The sequence below is a fragment of the Oncorhynchus masou genome, chromosome 2 (genome assembly GCF_036934945.1).
Source record: "Oncorhynchus masou masou isolate Uvic2021 chromosome 2, UVic_Omas_1.1, whole genome shotgun sequence".
NCBI classification, from domain to species: Eukaryota; Metazoa; Chordata; class Actinopteri; order Salmoniformes; family Salmonidae; genus Oncorhynchus; species Oncorhynchus masou.
Window position 1 is genome coordinate 1332599 of NC_088213.1, and position 20064 is coordinate 1352662.

Here is a 20064-nt window from a genome sequence, read left to right on the forward strand (position 1 = left end):
TGTATTTGTTACACCTGAAAGAGTCAGTGAAGTGGTGTTTTACAGGGTCAGTCATACTAATCATGTTGTATTTGTTACACCTGAAAGAGTCAGTGAAGTGGTGTTTTACAGGGTCAGCCATACTAATCATGTTGTATTTGTTACACCTGAAAGAGTCAGTGAAGTGGTGTTTTACAGGGTCAGTCATACTAATCATGTTGTATTTGTTACACCTGAAAGAGTCAGTGAAGTGGTGTTTTACAGGGTCAGCCATACTAATCATGTTGTATTTGTTACACCTGAAAGAGTCAGTGAAGTGGTGTTTTACAGGGTCAGCCATACTAATCATGTTGTATTTGTTACACCTGAAAGAGTCAGTGAAGTGGTGTTTTACAGGGTCAGTCATACTAATCATGTTGTATTTGTTACACCTGAAAGAGTCAGTGAAGTGGTGTTTTACAGGGTCAGCCATACTGATCATGTTGTATATGTTACACCTGAAAGAGTCAGTGAAGTGGTGTTTTACAGGGTCAGTCATACTAATCATGTTGTATTTGTTACACCTGAAAGAGTCAGTGAAGTGGTGTTTTACAGGGTCAGCCATACTAATCATGTTGTATTTGTTACACCTGAAAGAGTCAGTGAAGTGGTGTTTTACAGGGTCAGTCATACTAATCATGTTGTATTTGTTACACCTGAAAGAGTCAGTGAAGTGGTGTTTTACAGGGTCAGCCATACTAATCATGTTGTATTTGTTACACCTGAAAGAGTCAGTGAAGTGGTGTTTTACAGGGTCAGCCATACTCATCATGTTGTATTTGTTACACCTGAAAGAGTCAGTGAAGTGGTGTTTTACAGGGTCAGCCATACTAATCATGTTGTATTTGTTACATGCGCTGAATACGGCAGGTGTTGTATTACAAGCCCTTAACCAACAATGCTGTTTAAGAAAAATACAAGTTAAGAAAATATTTACTAAATAAACAAATGTAAAAAAAAGAATGAGTAACAATAAAATAAGAAGGCTATATACAGGGGGTACCGGTACCGAGTCAGTGTGCGGGGGTACAGTTTGAGGTCATTTGCACATGTAGGTAGGGGTAAATTGACTATGCATAGATAATAAACATCTCTGTGTGTCTCTCTGTCTCTCTGTCTCTCTGTCTGTCTCTCTCTCTCTGTCTCTCTCTCTGTCTCTGTGTCCTAACTGAGATTGGAGCCCTATGTGACCTCTTTCATTTCTCTCTCACACAGAGATTGGAGCCCTGTGTGACCTAGAGACCCTGGATGTCAGTAGGAATGTGTTGGTGCGTCTCCCAGAGCGGCTGCACCAGTGTCTGTCTCTCCAGTGTCTCACTGCTGACAGGAACAACCTGACCAGCTTCCCCAGACAGCTCTGCCAACTCCACAGCCTCAACGAGCTCAGTATGGCTGCTAACCAACTCACCTCTCTACCCCTAGGTTAGTATGGGGTCAGAGTTCAACACAGCCTCAACCAGCTCAGTATGGCTGCTAACCAACTCACCTCTCTACCCCTAGGTTAGTATGGGGTCAGAGTTCAACACAGCCTCAACCAGCTCAGTATGGCTGCTAACCAACTCACCTCTCTACCCTTAGGTTAGTATGGGGTCAGAGTTCAACACAGCCTCAAAGAGCTCAGTATGGCTGCTAACCAACTCACCTCTCTACCCTTAGGTTAGAATAGGGTCAGAGTTCAACACAGCCTCAACCAGCTCAGTATGGCTGTTGACCAACTCACCTCTCTACCCCTAGGTTAGTATGGGGTCAGAGGTCACCACAGCCTCAACCAACTCAGTATGGCTGTTAGCCAACTCACCTCTCTACCTGTATCACCTCTATCAGAATCCTATTGGACCCTTTATGATTCTCACGTTCCTATTGGATGTTGTATCACCTCTATCAGAATCCTATTGGACCCTTTATGATTCTCACATTCCTATTGGATGTTGTATTGCCTCTATCAGAATCCTATTGGACCCTTTATGATTCTCACATTCCTATTGGATGTTGTATTGCCTCTATCAGAATCCTATTGGACCCTATATGATTCTCACATTCCTATTGGATGTTGTATCGCCTCTATCAGAATCCTATTGGACCCTTTATGATTCTCACATTCCTATTGGATGTTGTATCGCCTCTATCAGAATCCTATTGGACCCTTTATGATTCTCACATTCCTATTGGATGTTGTATCACCTCATCAGAATCCTATTGGACCCTTTATGATTCTCACATTCCTATTGGATGTTGTATTGCCTCTATCAGAATCCTATTGGACCCTATATGATTCTCACATTCCTATTGGATGTTGTATTGCCTCTATCAGAATCCTATTGGACCCTATATGATTCTCACATTCCTATTGGATGTTGTATCACCTCATCAGAATCCGACTGTTTTCCCTTTTGGAAATCAAAAGTAACCGATTATATAGTATCCAGTTTTAACAATACAAAACATCCACATACAAACAACAACATACAGACAAACATCCACAACATCACCCCTGTCCAGACCCACCTGCCCACAGCCCCATCTCCAGACAAACATCCACAACATCACCCCTGTCCAGACCCACCTGCCCACAGCCCCATCTCCAGACAAACATCCACAACATCACCCCTGTCCAGACCCACCTGCCCACAGCCCCATCTCCAGACAAACATCCACAACATCACCCCTGTCCAGACCCACCTGCCCACAGCCCTATCTCCAGACAAACATCCACAACATCACCCCTGTCCAGGCCCACCTGCCCACAGCCCTATCTCCAGACAAACATCCACAACATCACCCCTGTCCAGACCCACCTGCCCACAGCCCCATCTCCAGACAAACATCCACAACATCACCCCTGTCCAGACCCACCTGCCCACAGCCCCATCTCCAGACAAACATCCACAACATCACCCCTGTCCAGACCCACCTGCCCACAGCCCTATCTCCAGACAAACATCCACAACATCACCCCTGTCCAGACCCACCTGCCCACAGCCCTATCTCCAGACAAACATCCACAACATCACCCCTGTCCAGGCCCACCTGCCCACAGCCCTATCTCCAGACAAACATCCACAACATCACCCCTGTCCAGACCCACCTGCCCAACATCACCCCTGTCTGATAGAGGTGACTGTCTGATAATATTGTGGGGGTGTCTGATAATATTGTGAGGGTGCCTGTCTGATAATATTGTGAGGGTGCCTGTCTGATAATATTGTGGGGGTGACTGATAATATTGTGGGGGTGCCTGTCTGATAATATTGTGAGGGTGCCTGTCTGATAATATTGTGAGGGTGCCTGTCTGATAATATTGTGGGGGTGCCTGTCTGATAATATTGTGAGGGTGCCTGTCTGATAATATTGTGAGGGTGCCTGTCTGATAATATTGTGGGGGTGCCTGTCTGATGGGGGTGACTGATAATATTGTGGGGGTGCCTGTCTGATAATATTGTGGGGGTGCCTGTCTGATAATATTGTGGGGGTGCCTGTCTGATGGGGGTGACTGATAATATTGTGGGGGTGCCTGTCTGATAATATTGTGAGGGTGCCTGTCTGATGGGGGTGACTGATAATATTGTGGGGGTGCCTGTCTGATAATATTGTGGGGGTGCCTGTCTGATAATATTGTGGGGGTGCCTGTCTGATAATATTGTGGGGGTGCCTGTCTGATAATATTGTGAGGGTGCCTGTCTGATAATATTGTGGGGGTGACTGATAATATTGTGGGGGTGCCTGTCTGATAATATTGTGAGGGTGCCTGTCTGATAATATTGTGGGGGTGCCTGTCTGATAATATTGTGGGGGTGCCTGTCTGATAATATTGTGGGGGTGCCTGTCTGATGGGGGTGACTGATAATATTGTGGGGGTGCCTGTCTGATAATATTGTGAGGGTGCCTGTCTGATGGGGGTGACTGATAATATTGTGGGGGTGCCTGTCTGATAATATTGTGAGGGTGCCTGTCTGATAATATTGTGGGGGTGCCTGTCTGATAATATTGTGAGGGTGCCTGTCTGATAATATTGTGAGGGTGCCTGTCTGATAATATTGTGAGGGTGTCTGATAATATTGTGAGGGTGCCTGTCTGATAATATTGTGAGGGTGCCTGTCTGATAATATTGTGAGGGTGCCTGTCTGATAATATTGTGGGGGTGCCTGTCTGATAATATTGTGAGGGTGCCTGATAATATTGTGGGGGTGCCTGTCTGATAATATTGTGGGGGTGTCTGATAATATTGTGAGGGTGCCTGTCTGATAATATTGTGAGGGTGCCTGTCTGATAATATTGTGAGGGTGCCTGATAATATTGTGAGGGTGCCTGTCTGATAATATTGTGAGGGTGTCTGAAAATATTGTGAGGGTGCCTGTCTGATAATATTGTGAGGGTGCCTGTCTGATAATATTGTGGGGGTGCCTGTCTGATAATATTGTGGGGGTGCCTGTCTGATAATATTGTGGGGGTGTCTGATAATATTGTGAGGGTGCCTGATAATATTGTGAGGGTGCCTGTCTGATAATATTTTGGGGGTGCCTGTCTGATAATATTGTGGGGGTGCCTGTCTGATAATATTGTGAGGGTGCCTGTCTGATAATATTGTGGGGGTGTCTGATAATATTGTGGGGGTGTCTGATAATATTGTGAGGGTGCCTGATAATATTGTGGGGGTGCCTGTCTGATAATATTGTGGGGGTGCCTGTCTGATATTATTGTGAGGGTGCCTGATAATATTGTGGGGGTGCCTGTCTGATAATATTGTGGGGGTGTCTGATAATATTGTGAGGGTGCCTGATAATATTGTGGGGGTGCCTGTCTGATAATATTGTGGGGGTGCCTGTCTGATAATATTGTGGGGGTGTCTGATAATATTGTGAGGGTGCCTGTCTGATAATATTGTGGGGGTGCCTGTCTGATAATATTGTGAGGGTGCCTGTCTGATAATATTGTGGGGGTGCCTGTCTGATAATATTGTGAGGGTGCCTGTCTGATAATATTGTGAGGGTGCCTGTCTGATAATATTGTGAGGGTGCCTGTCTGATAATATTGTGGGGGTGTCTGATAATATTGTGAGGGTGCCTGTCTGATAATATTGTGGGGGTGCCTGTCTGATAATATTGTGAGGGTGCCTGTCTGATAATATTGTGGGGGTGCCTGTCTGATAATATTGTGAGGGTGCCTGTCTGATAATATTGTGGGGGTGTCTGTCTGATAATATTGTGGGGGTGTCTGATAATATTGTGAGGGTGCCTGTCTGATAATATTGTGGGGGTGTCTGTCTGATAATATTGTGGGGGTGTCTGTCTGATAATATTGTGGGGGTGTCTGTCTGATAATATTGTGGGGGTGCCTGTCTGATAATATTGTGGGGGTGCCTGTCTGATAATATTGTGGGGGTGCCTGTCTGATAATATTGTGGGGGTGCCTGTCTGATAATATTGTGAGGGTGCCTGTCTGATAATATTGTGAGGGTGCCTGTCTGATAATATTGTGGGGGTGCCTGTCTGATAATATTGTGGGGGTGCCTGTCTGATAATATTGTGGGGGTGCCTGTCTGATAATATTGTGGGGGTGCCTGTCTGATAATATTGTGGGGGTGCCTGTCTGATAATATTGTGGGGGTGCCTGTCTGATAATATTGTGGGGGTGCCTGTCTGATAATATTGTGGGGGTGCCTGTCTGATAATATTGTGAGGGTGTCTGATAATATTGTGAGGGTGCCTGTCTGATAATATTGTGGGGGTGCCTGTCTGATAATATTTTGGGGGTGCCTGTCTGATAATATTGTGGGGGTGTCTGATAATATTGTGGGGGTGTCTGATAATATTGTGGGGGTGCCTGTCTGATATTATTGTGAGGGTGCCTGATAATATTGTGGGGGTGCCTGTCTGATAATATTGTGGGGGTGCCTGTCTGATAATATTGTGAGGGTGCCTGTCTGATAATATTGTGAGGGTGCCTGTCTGATAATATTGTGGGGGTGTCTGATAATATTGTGAGGGTGCCTGTCTGATAATATTGTGGGGGTGCCTGTCTGATAATATTGTGGGGGTGCCTGTCTGATAATATTGTGGGGGTGTCTGATAATATTGTGAGGGTGTCTGATAATATTGTGAGGGTGCCTGTCTGATAATATTGTGGGGGTGTCTGTCTGATAATATTGTGGGGGTGTCTGTCTGATAATATTGTGGGGGTGCCTGTCTGATAATATTGTGGGGGTGCCTGTCTGGTAATATTGTGGGGGTGCCTGTCTGGTAATATTGTGGGGGTGCCTGTCTGATAATATTGTGGGGGTGCCTGTCTGATAATATTGTGAGGGTGCCTGTCTGATAATATTGTGGGGGTGCCTGTCTGATAATATTGTGGGGGTGTCTGATAATATTGTGGGGGTGCCTGTCTGATAATATTGTGAGGGTGTCTGATAATATTGTGAGGGTGTCTGATAATATTGTGGGGGTGTCTGTCTGATAATATTGTGGGGGTGCCTGTCTGATAATATTGTGAGGGTGTCTGATAATATTGTGAGGGTGTCTGATAATATTGTGGGGGTGCCTGTCTGATAATATTGTGGGGGTGCCTGTCTGATAATATTGTGGGGGTGCCTGTCTGATAATATTGTGGGGGTGTCTGATAATATTGTGAGGGTGTCTGATAATAATATTGTGAGGGTGTCTGATAATAATATTGTGAGTGTGCCTGTCTTATAATAATATTGTGAGGGTGTCTGTCTGATAATATTGTGGGGGTGCCTGTCTGATAATATTGTGGGGGTGCCTGTCTGGTAATATTGTGGGGGTGCCTGTCTGGTAATATTGTGGGGGTGCCTGTCTGGTAATATTGTGGGGGTGCCTGTCTGATAATATTGTGAGGGTGCCTGTCTGATAATATTGTGAGGGTGCCTGTCTGATAATATTGTGGGGGTGCCTGTCTGATAATATTGTGGGGGTGCCTGATAATATTGTGGGGGTGCCTGTCTGATAATATTGTGAGGGTGTCTGATAATATTGTGGGGGTGCCTGTCTGATAATATTGTGGGGGTGCCTGTCTGATAATATTGTGAGGGTGCCTGTCTGATAATATTGTGGGGGTGCCTGTCTGATAATATTGTGGGGGTGTCTGATAATATTGTGGGGGTGCCTGTCTGATAATATTGTGAGGGTGTCTGATAATATTGTGAGGGTGTCTGATAATATTGTGGGGGTGCCTGTCTGATAATATTGTGAGGGTGCCTGTCTGATAATATTGTGAGGGTGCCTGTCTGATAATATTGTGAGGGTGTCTGATAATATTGTGGGGGTGTCTGATAATATTGTGGGGGTGCCTGTCTGATAATATTGTGAGGGTGCCTGTCTGATAATATTGTGAGGGTGCCTGTCTGATAATATTGTGAGGGTGCCTGTCTGATAATATTGTGGGGGTGCCTGTCTGATAATATTGTGGGGGTGCCTGTCTGATAATATTGTGGGGGTGCCTGTCTGATAATATTGTGGGGGTGCCTGTCTGATAATATTGTGGGGGTGCCTGTCTGATAATATTGTGGGGGTGCCTGTCTGATAATATTGTGAGGGTGCCTGTCTGATAATATTGTGAGGGTGCCTGTCTGATAATATTGTGGGGGTGCCTGTCTGATAATATTGTGGGGTTGCCTGTCTGATAATATTGTAGGGGTGTCTGATAATATTGTGAGTGTGCCTGATAATATTGTGGGGGTGCCTGTCTGATAATATTGTGGGGGTGCCTGTCTGATAATATTGTGGGGGTGCCTGTCTGATAATATTGTGGGGGTGCCTGTCTGATAATATTTTGGGGGTGCCTGTCTGATAATATTGTGGGGGTGTCTGATAATATTGTGGGGGTGCCTGTCTGATAATATTGTGAGGGTGCCTGATAATATTGTGGGGGTGCCTGTCTGATAATATTGTGGGGGTGCCTGTCTGATAATATTGTGAGGGTGCCTGTCTGATAATATTGTGAGGGTGCCTGTCTGATAATATTGTGGGGGTGCCTGTCTGATAATATGTGGGGGTGTCTGATAATATTGTGGGGGTGTCTGATAATATTGTGAGGGTGTCTGATAATATTGTGAGGGTGTCTGATAATAATATTGTGAGGGTGTCTGATAATAATATTGTGAGTGTGCCTGTCTGATAATAATATTGTGAGGGTGCCTGTCTGATAATATTGTGGGGGTGCCTGTCTGATAATATTGTGGGGGTGTCTGATAATATTGTGAGGGTGTCTGATAATATTGTGGGGGTGTCTGATAATATTGTGAGGGTGCCTGTCTGATAATATTGTGGGGGTGTCTGTCTGATAATATTGTGGGGGTGTCTGTCTGATAATATTGTGGGGGTGCCTGTCTGATAATATTGTGGGGGTGCCTGTCTGATAATATTGTGAGGGTGCCTGTCTGATAATATTGTGGGGGTGCCTGTCTGATAATATTGTGAGGGTGCCTGTCTGATAATATTGTGAGGGTGCCTGTCTGATAATATTGTGGGGGTGCCTGTCTGATAATATTGTGAGGGTGCCTGTCTGATAATATTGTGGGGGTGTCTGTCTGATAATATTGTGGGGGTGTCTGATAATATTGTGAGGGTGCCTGTCTGATAATATTGTGGGGGTGTCTGTCTGATAATATTGTGGGGGTGTCTGTCTGATAATATTGTGGGGGTGTCTGTCTGATAATATTGTGGGGGTGCCTGTCTGATAATATTGTGGGGGTGCCTGTCTGATAATATTGTGGGGGTGCCTGTCTGATAATATTGTGGGGGTGCCTGTCTGATAATATTGTGAGGGTGCCTGTCTGATAATATTGTGAGGGTGCCTGTCTGATAATATTGTGGGGGTGCCTGTCTGATAATATTGTGGGGGTGCCTGTCTGATAATATTGTGGGGGTGCCTGTCTGATAATATTGTGGGGGTGCCTGTCTGATAATATTGTGGGGGTGCCTGTCTGATAATATTGTGGGGGTGCCTGTCTGATAATATTGTGGGGGTGTCTGATAATATTGTGGGGGTGCCTGTCTGATAATATTGTGAGGGTGTCTGATAATATTGTGAGGGTGCCTGTCTGATAATATTGTGGGGGTGCCTGTCTGATAATATTTTGGGGGTGCCTGTCTGATAATATTGTGGGGGTGTCTGATAATATTGTGGGGGTGTCTGATAATATTGTGGGGGTGCCTGTCTGATATTATTGTGAGGGTGCCTGATAATATTGTGGGGGTGCCTGTCTGATAATATTGTGGGGGTGCCTGTCTGATAATATTGTGAGGGTGCCTGTCTGATAATATTGTGAGGGTGCCTGTCTGATAATATTGTGGGGGTGTCTGATAATATTGTGAGGGTGCCTGTCTGATAATATTGTGGGGGTGCCTGTCTGATAATATTGTGAGGGTGCCTGTCTGATAATATTGTGGGGGTGCCTGTCTGATAATATTGTGGGGGTGTCTGATAATATTGTGAGGGTGTCTGATAATAATATTGTGAGGGTGTCTGATAATAATATTGTGAGGGTGTCTGATAATAATATTGTGAGTGTGCCTGTCTGATAATAATATTGTGAGGGTGCCTGTCTGATAATATTGTGGGGGTGCCTGTCTGATAATATTGTGGGGGTGCCTGTCTGATAATATTGTGGGGGTGTCTGATAATATTGTGAGGGTGTCTGATAATATTGTGGGGGTGTCTGATAATATTGTGAGGGTGCCTGTCTGATAATATTGTGGGGGTGTCTGTCTGATAATATTGTGGGGGTGTCTGTCTGATAATATTGTGGGGGTGCCTGTCTGATAATATTGTGGGGGTGCCTGTCTGGTAATATTGTGGGGGTGCCTGTCTGGTAATATTGTGGGGGTGCCTGTCTGATAATATTGTGGGGGTGCCTGTCTGATAATATTGTGAGGGTGCCTGTCTGATAATATTGTGGGGGTGCCTGTCTGATAATATTGTGGGGGTGTCTGATAATATTGTGGGGGTGCCTGTCTGATAATATTGTGAGGGTGTCTGATAATATTGTGAGGGTGTCTGATAATATTGTGGGGGTGCCTGTCTGATAATATTGTGAGGGTGCCTGTCTGATAATATTGTGAGGGTGCCTGTCTGATAATATTGTGAGGGTGTCTGATAATATTGTGGGGGTGTCTGATAATATTGTGGGGGTGCCTGTCTGATAATATTGTGAGGGTGCCTGTCTGATAATATTGTGGGGGTGCCTGTCTGATAATATTGTGAGGGTGCCTGTCTGATAATATTGTGAGGGTGCCTGTCTGATAATATTGTGAGGGTGCCTGTCTGATAATATTGTGAGGGTGCCTGTCTGATAATATTGTGGGGGTGCCTGTCTGATAATATTGTGAGGGTGCCTGTCTGATAATATTGTGGGGGTGTCTGATAATATTGTGAGGGTGCCTGTCTGATAATATTGTGGGGGTGCCTGTCTGATAATATTGTGGGGGTGTCTGATAATATTGTGAGGGTGTCTGATAATAATATTGTGAGGGTGTCTGATAATAATATTGTGAGTGTGCCTGTCTGATAATAATATTGTGAGGGTGTCTGTCTGATAATATTGTGGGGGTGCCTGTCTGATAATATTGTGGGGGTGCCTGTCTGGTAATATTGTGGGGGTGCCTGTCTGGTAATATTGTGGGGGTGCCTGTCTGATAATATTGTGGGGGTGCCTGTCTGATAATATTGTGAGGGTGCCTGTCTGATAATATTGTGAGGGTGCCTGTCTGATAATATTGTGGGGGTGCCTGTCTGATAATATTGTGGGGGTGCCTGATAATATTGTGGGGGTGCCTGTCTGATAATATTGTGAGGGTGTCTGATAATATTGTGGGGGTGCCTGTCTGATAATATTGTGGGGGTGCCTGTCTGATAATATTGTGAGGGTGCCTGTCTGATAATATTGTGGGGGTGCCTGTCTGATAATATTGTGGGGGTGTCTGATAATATTGTGGGGGTGCCTGTCTGATAATATTGTGAGGGTGTCTGATAATATTGTGAGGGTGTCTGATAATATTGTGGGGGTGCCTGTCTGATAATATTGTGAGGGTGCCTGTCTGATAATATTGTGAGGGTGCCTGTCTGATAATATTGTGAGGGTGTCTGATAATATTGTGGGGGTGTCTGATAATATTGTGGGGGTGCCTGTCTGATAATATTGTGAGGGTGCCTGTCTGATAATATTGTGAGGGTGCCTGTCTGATAATATTGTGAGGGTGCCTGTCTGATAATATTGTGGGGGTGCCTGTCTGATAATATTGTGGGGGTGCCTGTCTGATAATATTGTGGGGGTGCCTGTCTGATAATATTGTGGGGTGCCTGTCTGATAATATTGTGGGGGTGCCTGTCTGATAATATTGTGGGGTGCCTGTCTGATAATATTGTGAGGGTGCCTGTCTGATAATATTGTGAGGGTGCCTGTCTGATAATATTGTGGGGGTGCCTGTCTGATAATATTGTGGGGTTGCCTGTCTGATAATATTGTAGGGGTGTCTGATAATATTGTGAGTGTGCCTGATAATATTGTGGGGGTGCCTGTCTGATAATATTGTGGGGGTGCCTGTCTGATAATATTGTGGGGGTGCCTGTCTGATAATATTGTGGGGGTGCCTGTCTGATAATATTTTGGGGGTGCCTGTCTGATAATATTGTGGGGGTGTCTGATAATATTGTGGGGGTGCCTGTCTGATAATATTGTGAGGGTGCCTGATAATATTGTGGGGGTGCCTGTCTGATAATATTGTGGGGGTGCCTGTCTGATAATATTGTGAGGGTGCCTGTCTGATAATATTGTGGGGGTGCCTGTCTGATAATATTGTGGGGGTGCCTGTCTGATAATATGTGGGGGTGTCTGATAATATTGTGGGGGTGTCTGATAATATTGTGAGGGTGCCTGTCTGATAATAATATTGTGAGGGTGCCTGTCTGATAATATTGTGGGGGTGCCTGTCTGATAATATTGTGGGGGTGTCTGATAATATTGTGAGGGTGTCTGATAATATTGTGGGGGTGTCTGATAATATTGTGAGGGTGCCTGTCTGATAATATTGTGGGGGTGTCTGATAATATTGTGAGGGTGCCTGTCTGATAATATTGTGGGGGTGTCTGTCTGATAATATTGTGGGGGTGTCTGTCTGATAATATTGTGGGGGTGCCTGGTAATATTGTGGGGGTGCCTGTTTGGTAATATTGTGGGGGTGCCTGTCTGATAATATTGTGAGGGTGTCTGATAATATTTTGGGGGTGTCTGTCTGATAATATTGTGGGGGTGTCTGATAATATTGTGGGGGTGTCTGATAATATTGTGGGGGTGCCTGTCTGATATTATTGTGAGGGTGCCTGATAATATTGTGGGGGTGCCTGTCTGATAATATTGTGGGGGTGCCTGTCTGATAATATTGTGAGGGTGCCTGTCTGATAATATTGTGAGGGTGCCTGTCTGATAATATTGTGGGGGTGTCTGATAATATTGTGAGGGTGCCTGTCTGATAATATTGTGGGGGTGCCTGTCTGATAATATTGTGAGGGTGCCTGTCTGATAATATTGTGGGGGTGCCTGTCTGATAATATTGTGGGGGTGTCTGATAATATTGTGAGGGTGTCTGATAATAATATTGTGAGGGTGTCTGATAATAATATTGTGAGTGTGCCTGTCTGATAATAATATTGTGAGGGTGCCTGTCTGATAATATTGTGGGGGTGCCTGTCTGATAATATTGTGGGGGTGTCTGATAATATTGTGGGGGTGTCTGATAATATTGTGAGGGTGTCTGATAATATTGTGGGGGTGTCTGATAATATTGTGAGGGTGCCTGTCTGATAATATTGTGGGGGTGTCTGTCTGATAATATTGTGGGGGTGTCTGTCTGATAATATTGTGGGGGTGCCTGTCTGATAATATTGTGGGGGTGCCTGTCTGGTAATATTGTGGGGGTGCCTGTCTGGTAATATTGTGGGGGTGCCTGTCTGATAATATTGTGAGGGTGCCTGTCTGATAATATTGTGGGGGTGCCTGTCTGATAATATTGTGGGGGTGTCTGATAATATTGTGGGGGTGCCTGTCTGATAATATTGTGAGGGTGTCTGATAATATTGTGAGGGTGTCTGATATTATTGTGGGGGTGCCTGTCTGATAATATTGTGAGGGTGCCTGTCTGATAATATTGTGAGGGTGCCTGTCTGATAATATTGTGAGGGTGTCTGATAATATTGTGGGGGTGTCTGATAATATTGTGGGGGTGCCTGTCTGATAATATTGTGAGGGTGCCTGTCTGATAATATTGTGAGGGTGCCTGTCTGATAATATTGTGAGGGTGCCTGTCTGATAATATTGTGAGGGTGCCTGTCTGATAATATTGTGGGGGTGCCTGTCTGATAATATTGTGAGGGTGCCTGATAATATTGTGGGGGTGCCTGTCTGATAATATTGTGGGGGTGCCTGTCTGATAATATTGTGAGGGTGCCTGTCTGATAATATTGTGGGGGTGTCTGATAATATTGTGAGGGTGCCTGTCTGATAATATTGTGGGGGTGCCTGTCTGATAATATTGTGAGGGTGCCTGTCTGATAATATTGTGGGGGTGCCTGTCTGATAATATTGTGGGGGTGTCTGATAATATTGTGAGGGTGTCTGATAATAATATTGTGAGGGTGTCTGATAATAATATTGTGAGTGTGCCTGTCTGATAATAATATTGTGAGGGTGTCTGTCTGATAATATTGTGGGGGTGCCTGTCTGATAATATTGTGGGGGTGCCTGTCTGGTAATATTGTGGGGGTGCCTGTCTGGTAATATTGTGGGGGTGCCTGTCTGATAATATTGTGGGGGTGCCTGTCTGATAATATTGTGAGGGTGCCTGTCTGATAATATTGTGAGGGTGCCTGTCTGATAATATTGTGAGGGTGCCTGTCTGATAATATTGTGGGGGTGCCTGTCTGATAATATTGTGGGGGTGTCTGATAATATTGTGAGGGTGTCTGATAATAATATTGTGAGGGTGTCTGATAATAATATTGTGAGTGTGCCTGTCTGATAATAATATTGTGAGGGTGCCTGTCTGATAATATTGTGGGGGTGCCTGTCTGATAATATTGTGGGGGTGTCTGATAATATTGTGGGGGTGTCTGATAATATTGTGAGGGTGTCTGATAATATTGTGGGGGTGTCTGATAATATTGTGAGGGTGCCTGTCTGATAATATTGTGGGGGTGTCTGTCTGATAATATTGTGGGGGTGTCTGTCTGATAATATTGTGGGGGTGCCTGTTTGGTAATATTGTGGGGGTGCCTGTCTGATAATATTGTGAGGGTGTCTGATAATATTTTGGGGGTGTCTGTCTGATAATATTGTGGGGGTGTCTGATAATATTGTGGGGGTGTCTGATAATATTGTGGGGGTGCCTGTCTGATATTATTGTGAGGGTGCCTGATAATATTGTGGGGGTGCCTGTCTGATAATATTGTGGGGGTGCCTGTCTGATAATATTGTGAGGGTGCCTGTCTGATAATATTGTGAGGGTGCCTGTCTGATAATATTGTGGGGGTGTCTGATAATATTGTGAGGGTGCCTGTCTGATAATATTGTGGGGGTGCCTGTCTGATAATATTGTGAGGGTGCCTGTCTGATAATATTGTGGGGGTGCCTGTCTGGTAATATTGTGGGGGTGCCTGTCTGATAATATTGTGAGGGTGCCTGTCTGATAATATTGTGAGGGTGCCTGTCTGATAATATTGTGAGGGTGCCTGTCTGATAATATTGTGGGGGTGCCTGTCTGATAATATTGTGGGGGTGTCTGATAATATTGTGAGGGTGTCTGATAATAATATTGTGAGGGTGTCTGATAATAATATTGTGAGTGTGCCTGTCTGATAATAATATTGTGAGGGTGCCTGTCTGATAATATTGTGGGGGTGCCTGTCTGATAATATTGTGGGGGTGTCTGATAATATTGTGGGGGTGTCTGATAATATTGTGAGGGTGTCTGATAATATTGTGGGGGTGTCTGATAATATTGTGAGGGTGCCTGTCTGATAATATTGTGGGGGTGTCTGTCTGATAATATTGTGGGGGTGTCTGTCTGATAATATTGTGGGGGTGCCTGTCTGATAATATTGTGGGGGTGCCTGTCTGGTAATATTGTGGGGGTGCCTGTCTGGTAATATTGTGGGGGTGCCTGTCTGATAATATTGTGAGGGTGCCTGTCTGATAATATTGTGGGGGTGCCTGTCTGATAATATTGTGGGGGTGTCTGATAATATTGTGGGGGTGCCTGTCTGATAATATTGTGAGGGTGTCTGATAATATTGTGAGGGTGTCTGATAATATTGTGGGGGTGCCTGTCTGATAATATTGTGAGGGTGCCTGTCTGATAATATTGTGAGGGTGCCTGTCTGATAATATTGTGAGGGTGTCTGATAATATTGTGGGGGTGTCTGATAATATTGTGGGGGTGCCTGTCTGATAATATTGTGAGGGTGCCTGTCTGATAATATTGTGAGGGTGCCTGTCTGATAATATTGTGAGGGTGCCTGTCTGATAATATTGTGAGGGTGCCTGTCTGATAATATTGTGGGGGTGCCTGTCTGATAATATTGTGAGGGTGCCTGATAATATTGTGGGGGTGCCTGTCTGATAATATTGTGGGGGTGTCTGATAATATTGTGAGGGTGCCCGTATGATAATATTGTGGGGGTGCCCGTCTGATAATATTGTGGGGGTGCCCGTCTGATAATATTGTGGGTGTGCCTGTCTGATAATATTGTGAGGGTGCCTGTCTGATAATATTGTGGGGGTGCCTGTCTGATAATATTGTGGGGGTGTCTGATAATATTGTGAGGGTGCCCGTATGATAATATTGTGGGGGTGTCTGATAATATTATGGGGGTGCCTGTCTGATAATATTGTGGGTGTGCCTGTCTGATAATATTGTGAGGGTGCCTGTCTGATAATATTGTGGGGGTGCCTGTCTGATAATATTGTGGGGGTGCCTGTCTGATAATATTGTGGGGGTGCCTGTCTGATAATATTGTGGGGGTGCCTGTCTGATAATATTGTGGGGGTGCCTGTCTGATAATATTGTGGGGGTGCCTGTCTGATAATATTGTGGGGGTGCCTGTCTGATAATATTGTGAGGGTGTCTGATAATATTTTGGGGGTGCCTGTCTGATAATATTGTGGGGGTGCCCGTCTGATAATATTGTGGGGGTGCCTGTCTGATAATATTGTGGGGGTGTCTGATAATATTGTGGGGGTGTCTGATAATATTGTGAGGTTGCCTGTCTGATAATATTGTGGGGGTGTCTGATAATATTGTGGGGGTGCCCGTCTGATAATATTGTGGGGGTGCCCGTCTGATAATATTGTGAGGGTGCCTGTCTGATAATATTGTGGGGGTGTCTGATAATATTGTGAGGGTGTCTGATAATATTGTGGGGGTGCCCGTCTGATAATATTGTGGGGGTGCCTGTCTGATAATATTGTGGGGGTGTCTGATAATATTGTGGGGGTGCCTGTCTGATAATATTGTGAGGGTGCCTGTCTGATAATATTGTGAGGGTGCCTGTCTGATAATATTGTGGGGGTGCCTGTCTGATAATATTGTGGGGGTGCCTGTCTGATAATATTGTGGGGGTGTCTGATAATATTGTGGGGGTGCCTGATAATATTGTGGGGGTGCCTGATAATATTGTGGGGGTGCCTGATAATATTGTGAGGGTGTCTGATAATATTTTGGGGGTGCCTGTCTGATAATATTGTGGGGGTGCCCGTCTGATAATATTGTGGGGGTGCCTGTCTGATAATATTGTGGGGGTGTCTGATAATATTGTGGGGGTGTCTGATAATATTGTGAGGGTGCCTGTCTGATAATATTGTGGGGGTGTCTGATAATATTGTGAGGGTGTCTGATAATATTGTGGGGGTGCCCGTCTGATAATATTGTGGGGGTGCCTGTCTGATAATATTGTGGGGGTGCCTGTCTGATAATATTGTGGGGGTGCCTGTCTGATAATATTGTGAGGGTGCCTGTCTGATAATATTGTGAGGGTGCCTGTCTGATAATATTGTGGGGGTGCCTGTCTGATAATATTGTGAGGGTGCCCGTCTGATAATATTGTGAGGGTGCCTGTCTGATAATATTGTGGGGGTGTCTGATAATATTGTGAGGGTGTCTGATAATATTGTGGGGGTGCCCGTCTGATAATATTGTGGGGGTGCCTGTCTGATAATATTGTGGGGGTGTCTGATAATATTGTGGGGGTGCCTGTCTGATAATATTGTGAGGGTGCCTGTCTGATAATATTGTGAGGGTGCCTGTCTGATAATATTGTGGGGGTGTCTGATAATATTGTGGGGGTGCCTGTCTGATAATATTGTGGGGGTGTCTGATAATATTGTGGGGGTGCCTGTCTGATAATATTGTGAGGGTGCCTGTCTGATAATATTGTGGGGGTGCCTGTCTGATAATATTGTGGGGGTGCCTGTCTGATAATATTGTGGGGGTGTCTGATAATATTGTGGGGGTGCCTGTCTGATCATATTGTGGGGGTGTGTTCCAGATTTGGGTCGTTCCAGAGAGCTGCAGTTTGTGTTTGTTGACAACAACGTCCACCTCAAAGGCCTTCCTTCATATCTGTACAACAAGGTGATTGGCTGCAGCGGGTAAGGACAGCCCCTAACCCTTATATCTGTACAACAAGGTGATTGGCTGCAGCGGATAAAGACAGCCCCTAACCCTTATATCTGTACAAGGTGATTGGCTGCAGCGGATAAGGACAGCCCCTAACCCTTATATCTGTACAACAAGGTGATTGGCTGCAGCGGGTAAGGACAGCCCCTAACCCTTATATCTGTACAAGGTGATTGGCTGCAGCGGATAAAGACAGCCCCTAACCCTTATATCTGTACAAGGTGATTGGCTGCAGCGGATAAGGACTGCCCCTAACCCTTATATCTGTACAAGATTGGTTGCAGCGGATAAGGACACATCTCCATCCCTTTCTTCAGCTTCTTTGTGGATGAATATCATTTCTTCAGCATTTCATTCCTTACTGACCTTTTTCTTAATTGGATAAATCTATGTCTATTAATGTATTATAGTAGAATTTGGATTTGAGTCTCAGACTTTGACGTCTGTCTGTCTAACCTATCTGTATGTTTCTCTGTCTGTCTCTCTCTGTCTCTCTCCAGGTGTGGTCTGTCTAACCTGTCTGTTTCTCTGTCTCTCTCTGTCTCTCTCCAGGTGTGGTCTTCCAGGGCAGGTGTCTGACCGGGTGCCCCAGCCTCTGTCTCTGTCTCTGGGAGATGTGTCTCTCCCTTTGCCTGCTGAGGTGAAAGCTATAGGCTCAGAGACGGAGCGAGTGGGCCCCCTGGAGGAGCTCGCCATGAGGGCCCTGCACAGCATGTACGGGCGACAGCCAATCAGGGGTGAGGAGAGACACGGATACAGCTACACACACAGATCCTCTTGGGTCTTCTGATATTTCAGGACATGAAGTGTCCTTTAATTCATCCCACCATAGAGACATGAAGTCTCCTTTAATTCATCCCACCATAGAGACATGAAGTGTCCTTTAATTCATCACACCATAGAGACATGAAGTGTCCTTTAATTCATCACACCATAGAGACATGAAGTGTCCTTTAATTCATCCCACCATAGAGACATGCAGTGTCCTTTAATTCATCCCACCATAGAGACATGCAGTGTCCTTTAATTCATCCCACCATAGAGATGCTGTACAGATGGGAGAATAATAATAGGGGTCTTAGCACCGAGCCTGGGGGAACGCCAAATTCAGCTACGGAACATTTGAAGCATTCTAATATGACATTGAGCAGATTCCATCCTGATGGGGATGAATGTGAAGACAATGAAGAGTTCATCAGCTCTGGGATAATGTAGAATATGGTCTCTGCCCCAAATGGCTGCCTATTTTGGGGCGGCAGGGTAGCCTAGTGGTTAGAGCGTTGGACTAGTAACCGGAAGGTTGCAAGTTCAAACCCCCGAGCTGACAAGGTACAAATCTGTCGTTCTGCCCCTGAACAGGCAGTTAACCCACTGTTCCCAGGCCGTCATTGAAAATAAGAATTTGTTCTTAACTGACTAGCCTGGTTAAATAAAGGTAAAATAAAAATAAAACATTTCCTATATAGTGGACTGCTTTGTAGAGAATAGGGTGCCATTTGGGGGGAGACACCTAGTACTTTCACACTCAGAAATGATACATTACACACTGAAATTATACTCACATCGGATACGGAATCGAATACATGGAGCATGATCACACGGTCGTCCGGAACAGCTTGTGCTCTCATGCATGATTCAGTGTTGCCTCAAAGCGAGCACAGAAGGCATTTAGTTAGTTTGGTAGTTTTGCGTCACTGGGCAGCTCTTGGCTGGGTTTCCCTTTGTAATCCATGATAGTTTGTAAGCCCTGCCACATCCAACAAGCATCAATGCCGGTGTAGTAGGATTCCATCTTAGTCCAGTATTGACACTTTGCTGGATTGATAGTTCGTCGGAGGGCATAGCGGGATTTCTTATAAGTGTCCAGATTTGTGCCCTCCTCCTTTAAAGCGTCAGCTCGAGCCTTTAGCTCAGTGTGGATGTTGCGTGTTATCCATGGCTTCTGGTCATCCCCTCCGGCGCCATTCTTTCACATCACTGCAACCCCAGGCATCCTGCTTCTGCTGTGGTCTGTCACTAACCCCCAGGCATCCTGCTGTGGTTGGTCACTAACCCCCAGGCATCCAGCTACTGCTGTGGTTGGTCACTAACCCCCAGGCATCCTGCTACTGCTGTGGTCTGTCACTAACCCCCAGGCATCCAGCTACTGCTGTGGTTGGTCACTAACCCCAGGCATCCAGCTGCTGCTGTGGTCTGTCACTAACCCCCAGGCATCCTGCTACTGCTGTGGTTGGTCACTGACCCCCAGGCATCCTGCTGTGGTCTGTCACTAACCCCAGGCATCCAGCTGTGGTCTGTCACTAACCCCCAGGCATCCTGCTACTGCTGTGGTTTGTCACTAACCCCAGGCATCCAGCTACTGCTG

The 20064-nt window shown here is 45.4% G+C and overlaps 1 protein-coding gene across 2 annotated transcripts in view; it reads left to right on the top strand.

Moving 5' to 3' along the window:
• LOC135554320 (leucine-rich repeat-containing protein 28-like) overlaps positions 1–20064 on the top strand; it is a 43821-nt gene that overhangs the window by 12346 nt on the left and 11411 nt on the right. For both annotated transcript variants that reach the window (XM_064986559.1, XM_064986568.1), the window contains exons 7-9: positions 1234–1440; positions 17569–17671; positions 18252–18436. In XM_064986559.1, coding sequence (XP_064842631.1) covers positions 1234–1440; positions 17569–17671; positions 18252–18436 — 495 coding nt within the window. The remainder of the gene's footprint in view (positions 1–1233; positions 1441–17568; positions 17672–18251; positions 18437–20064) is intronic.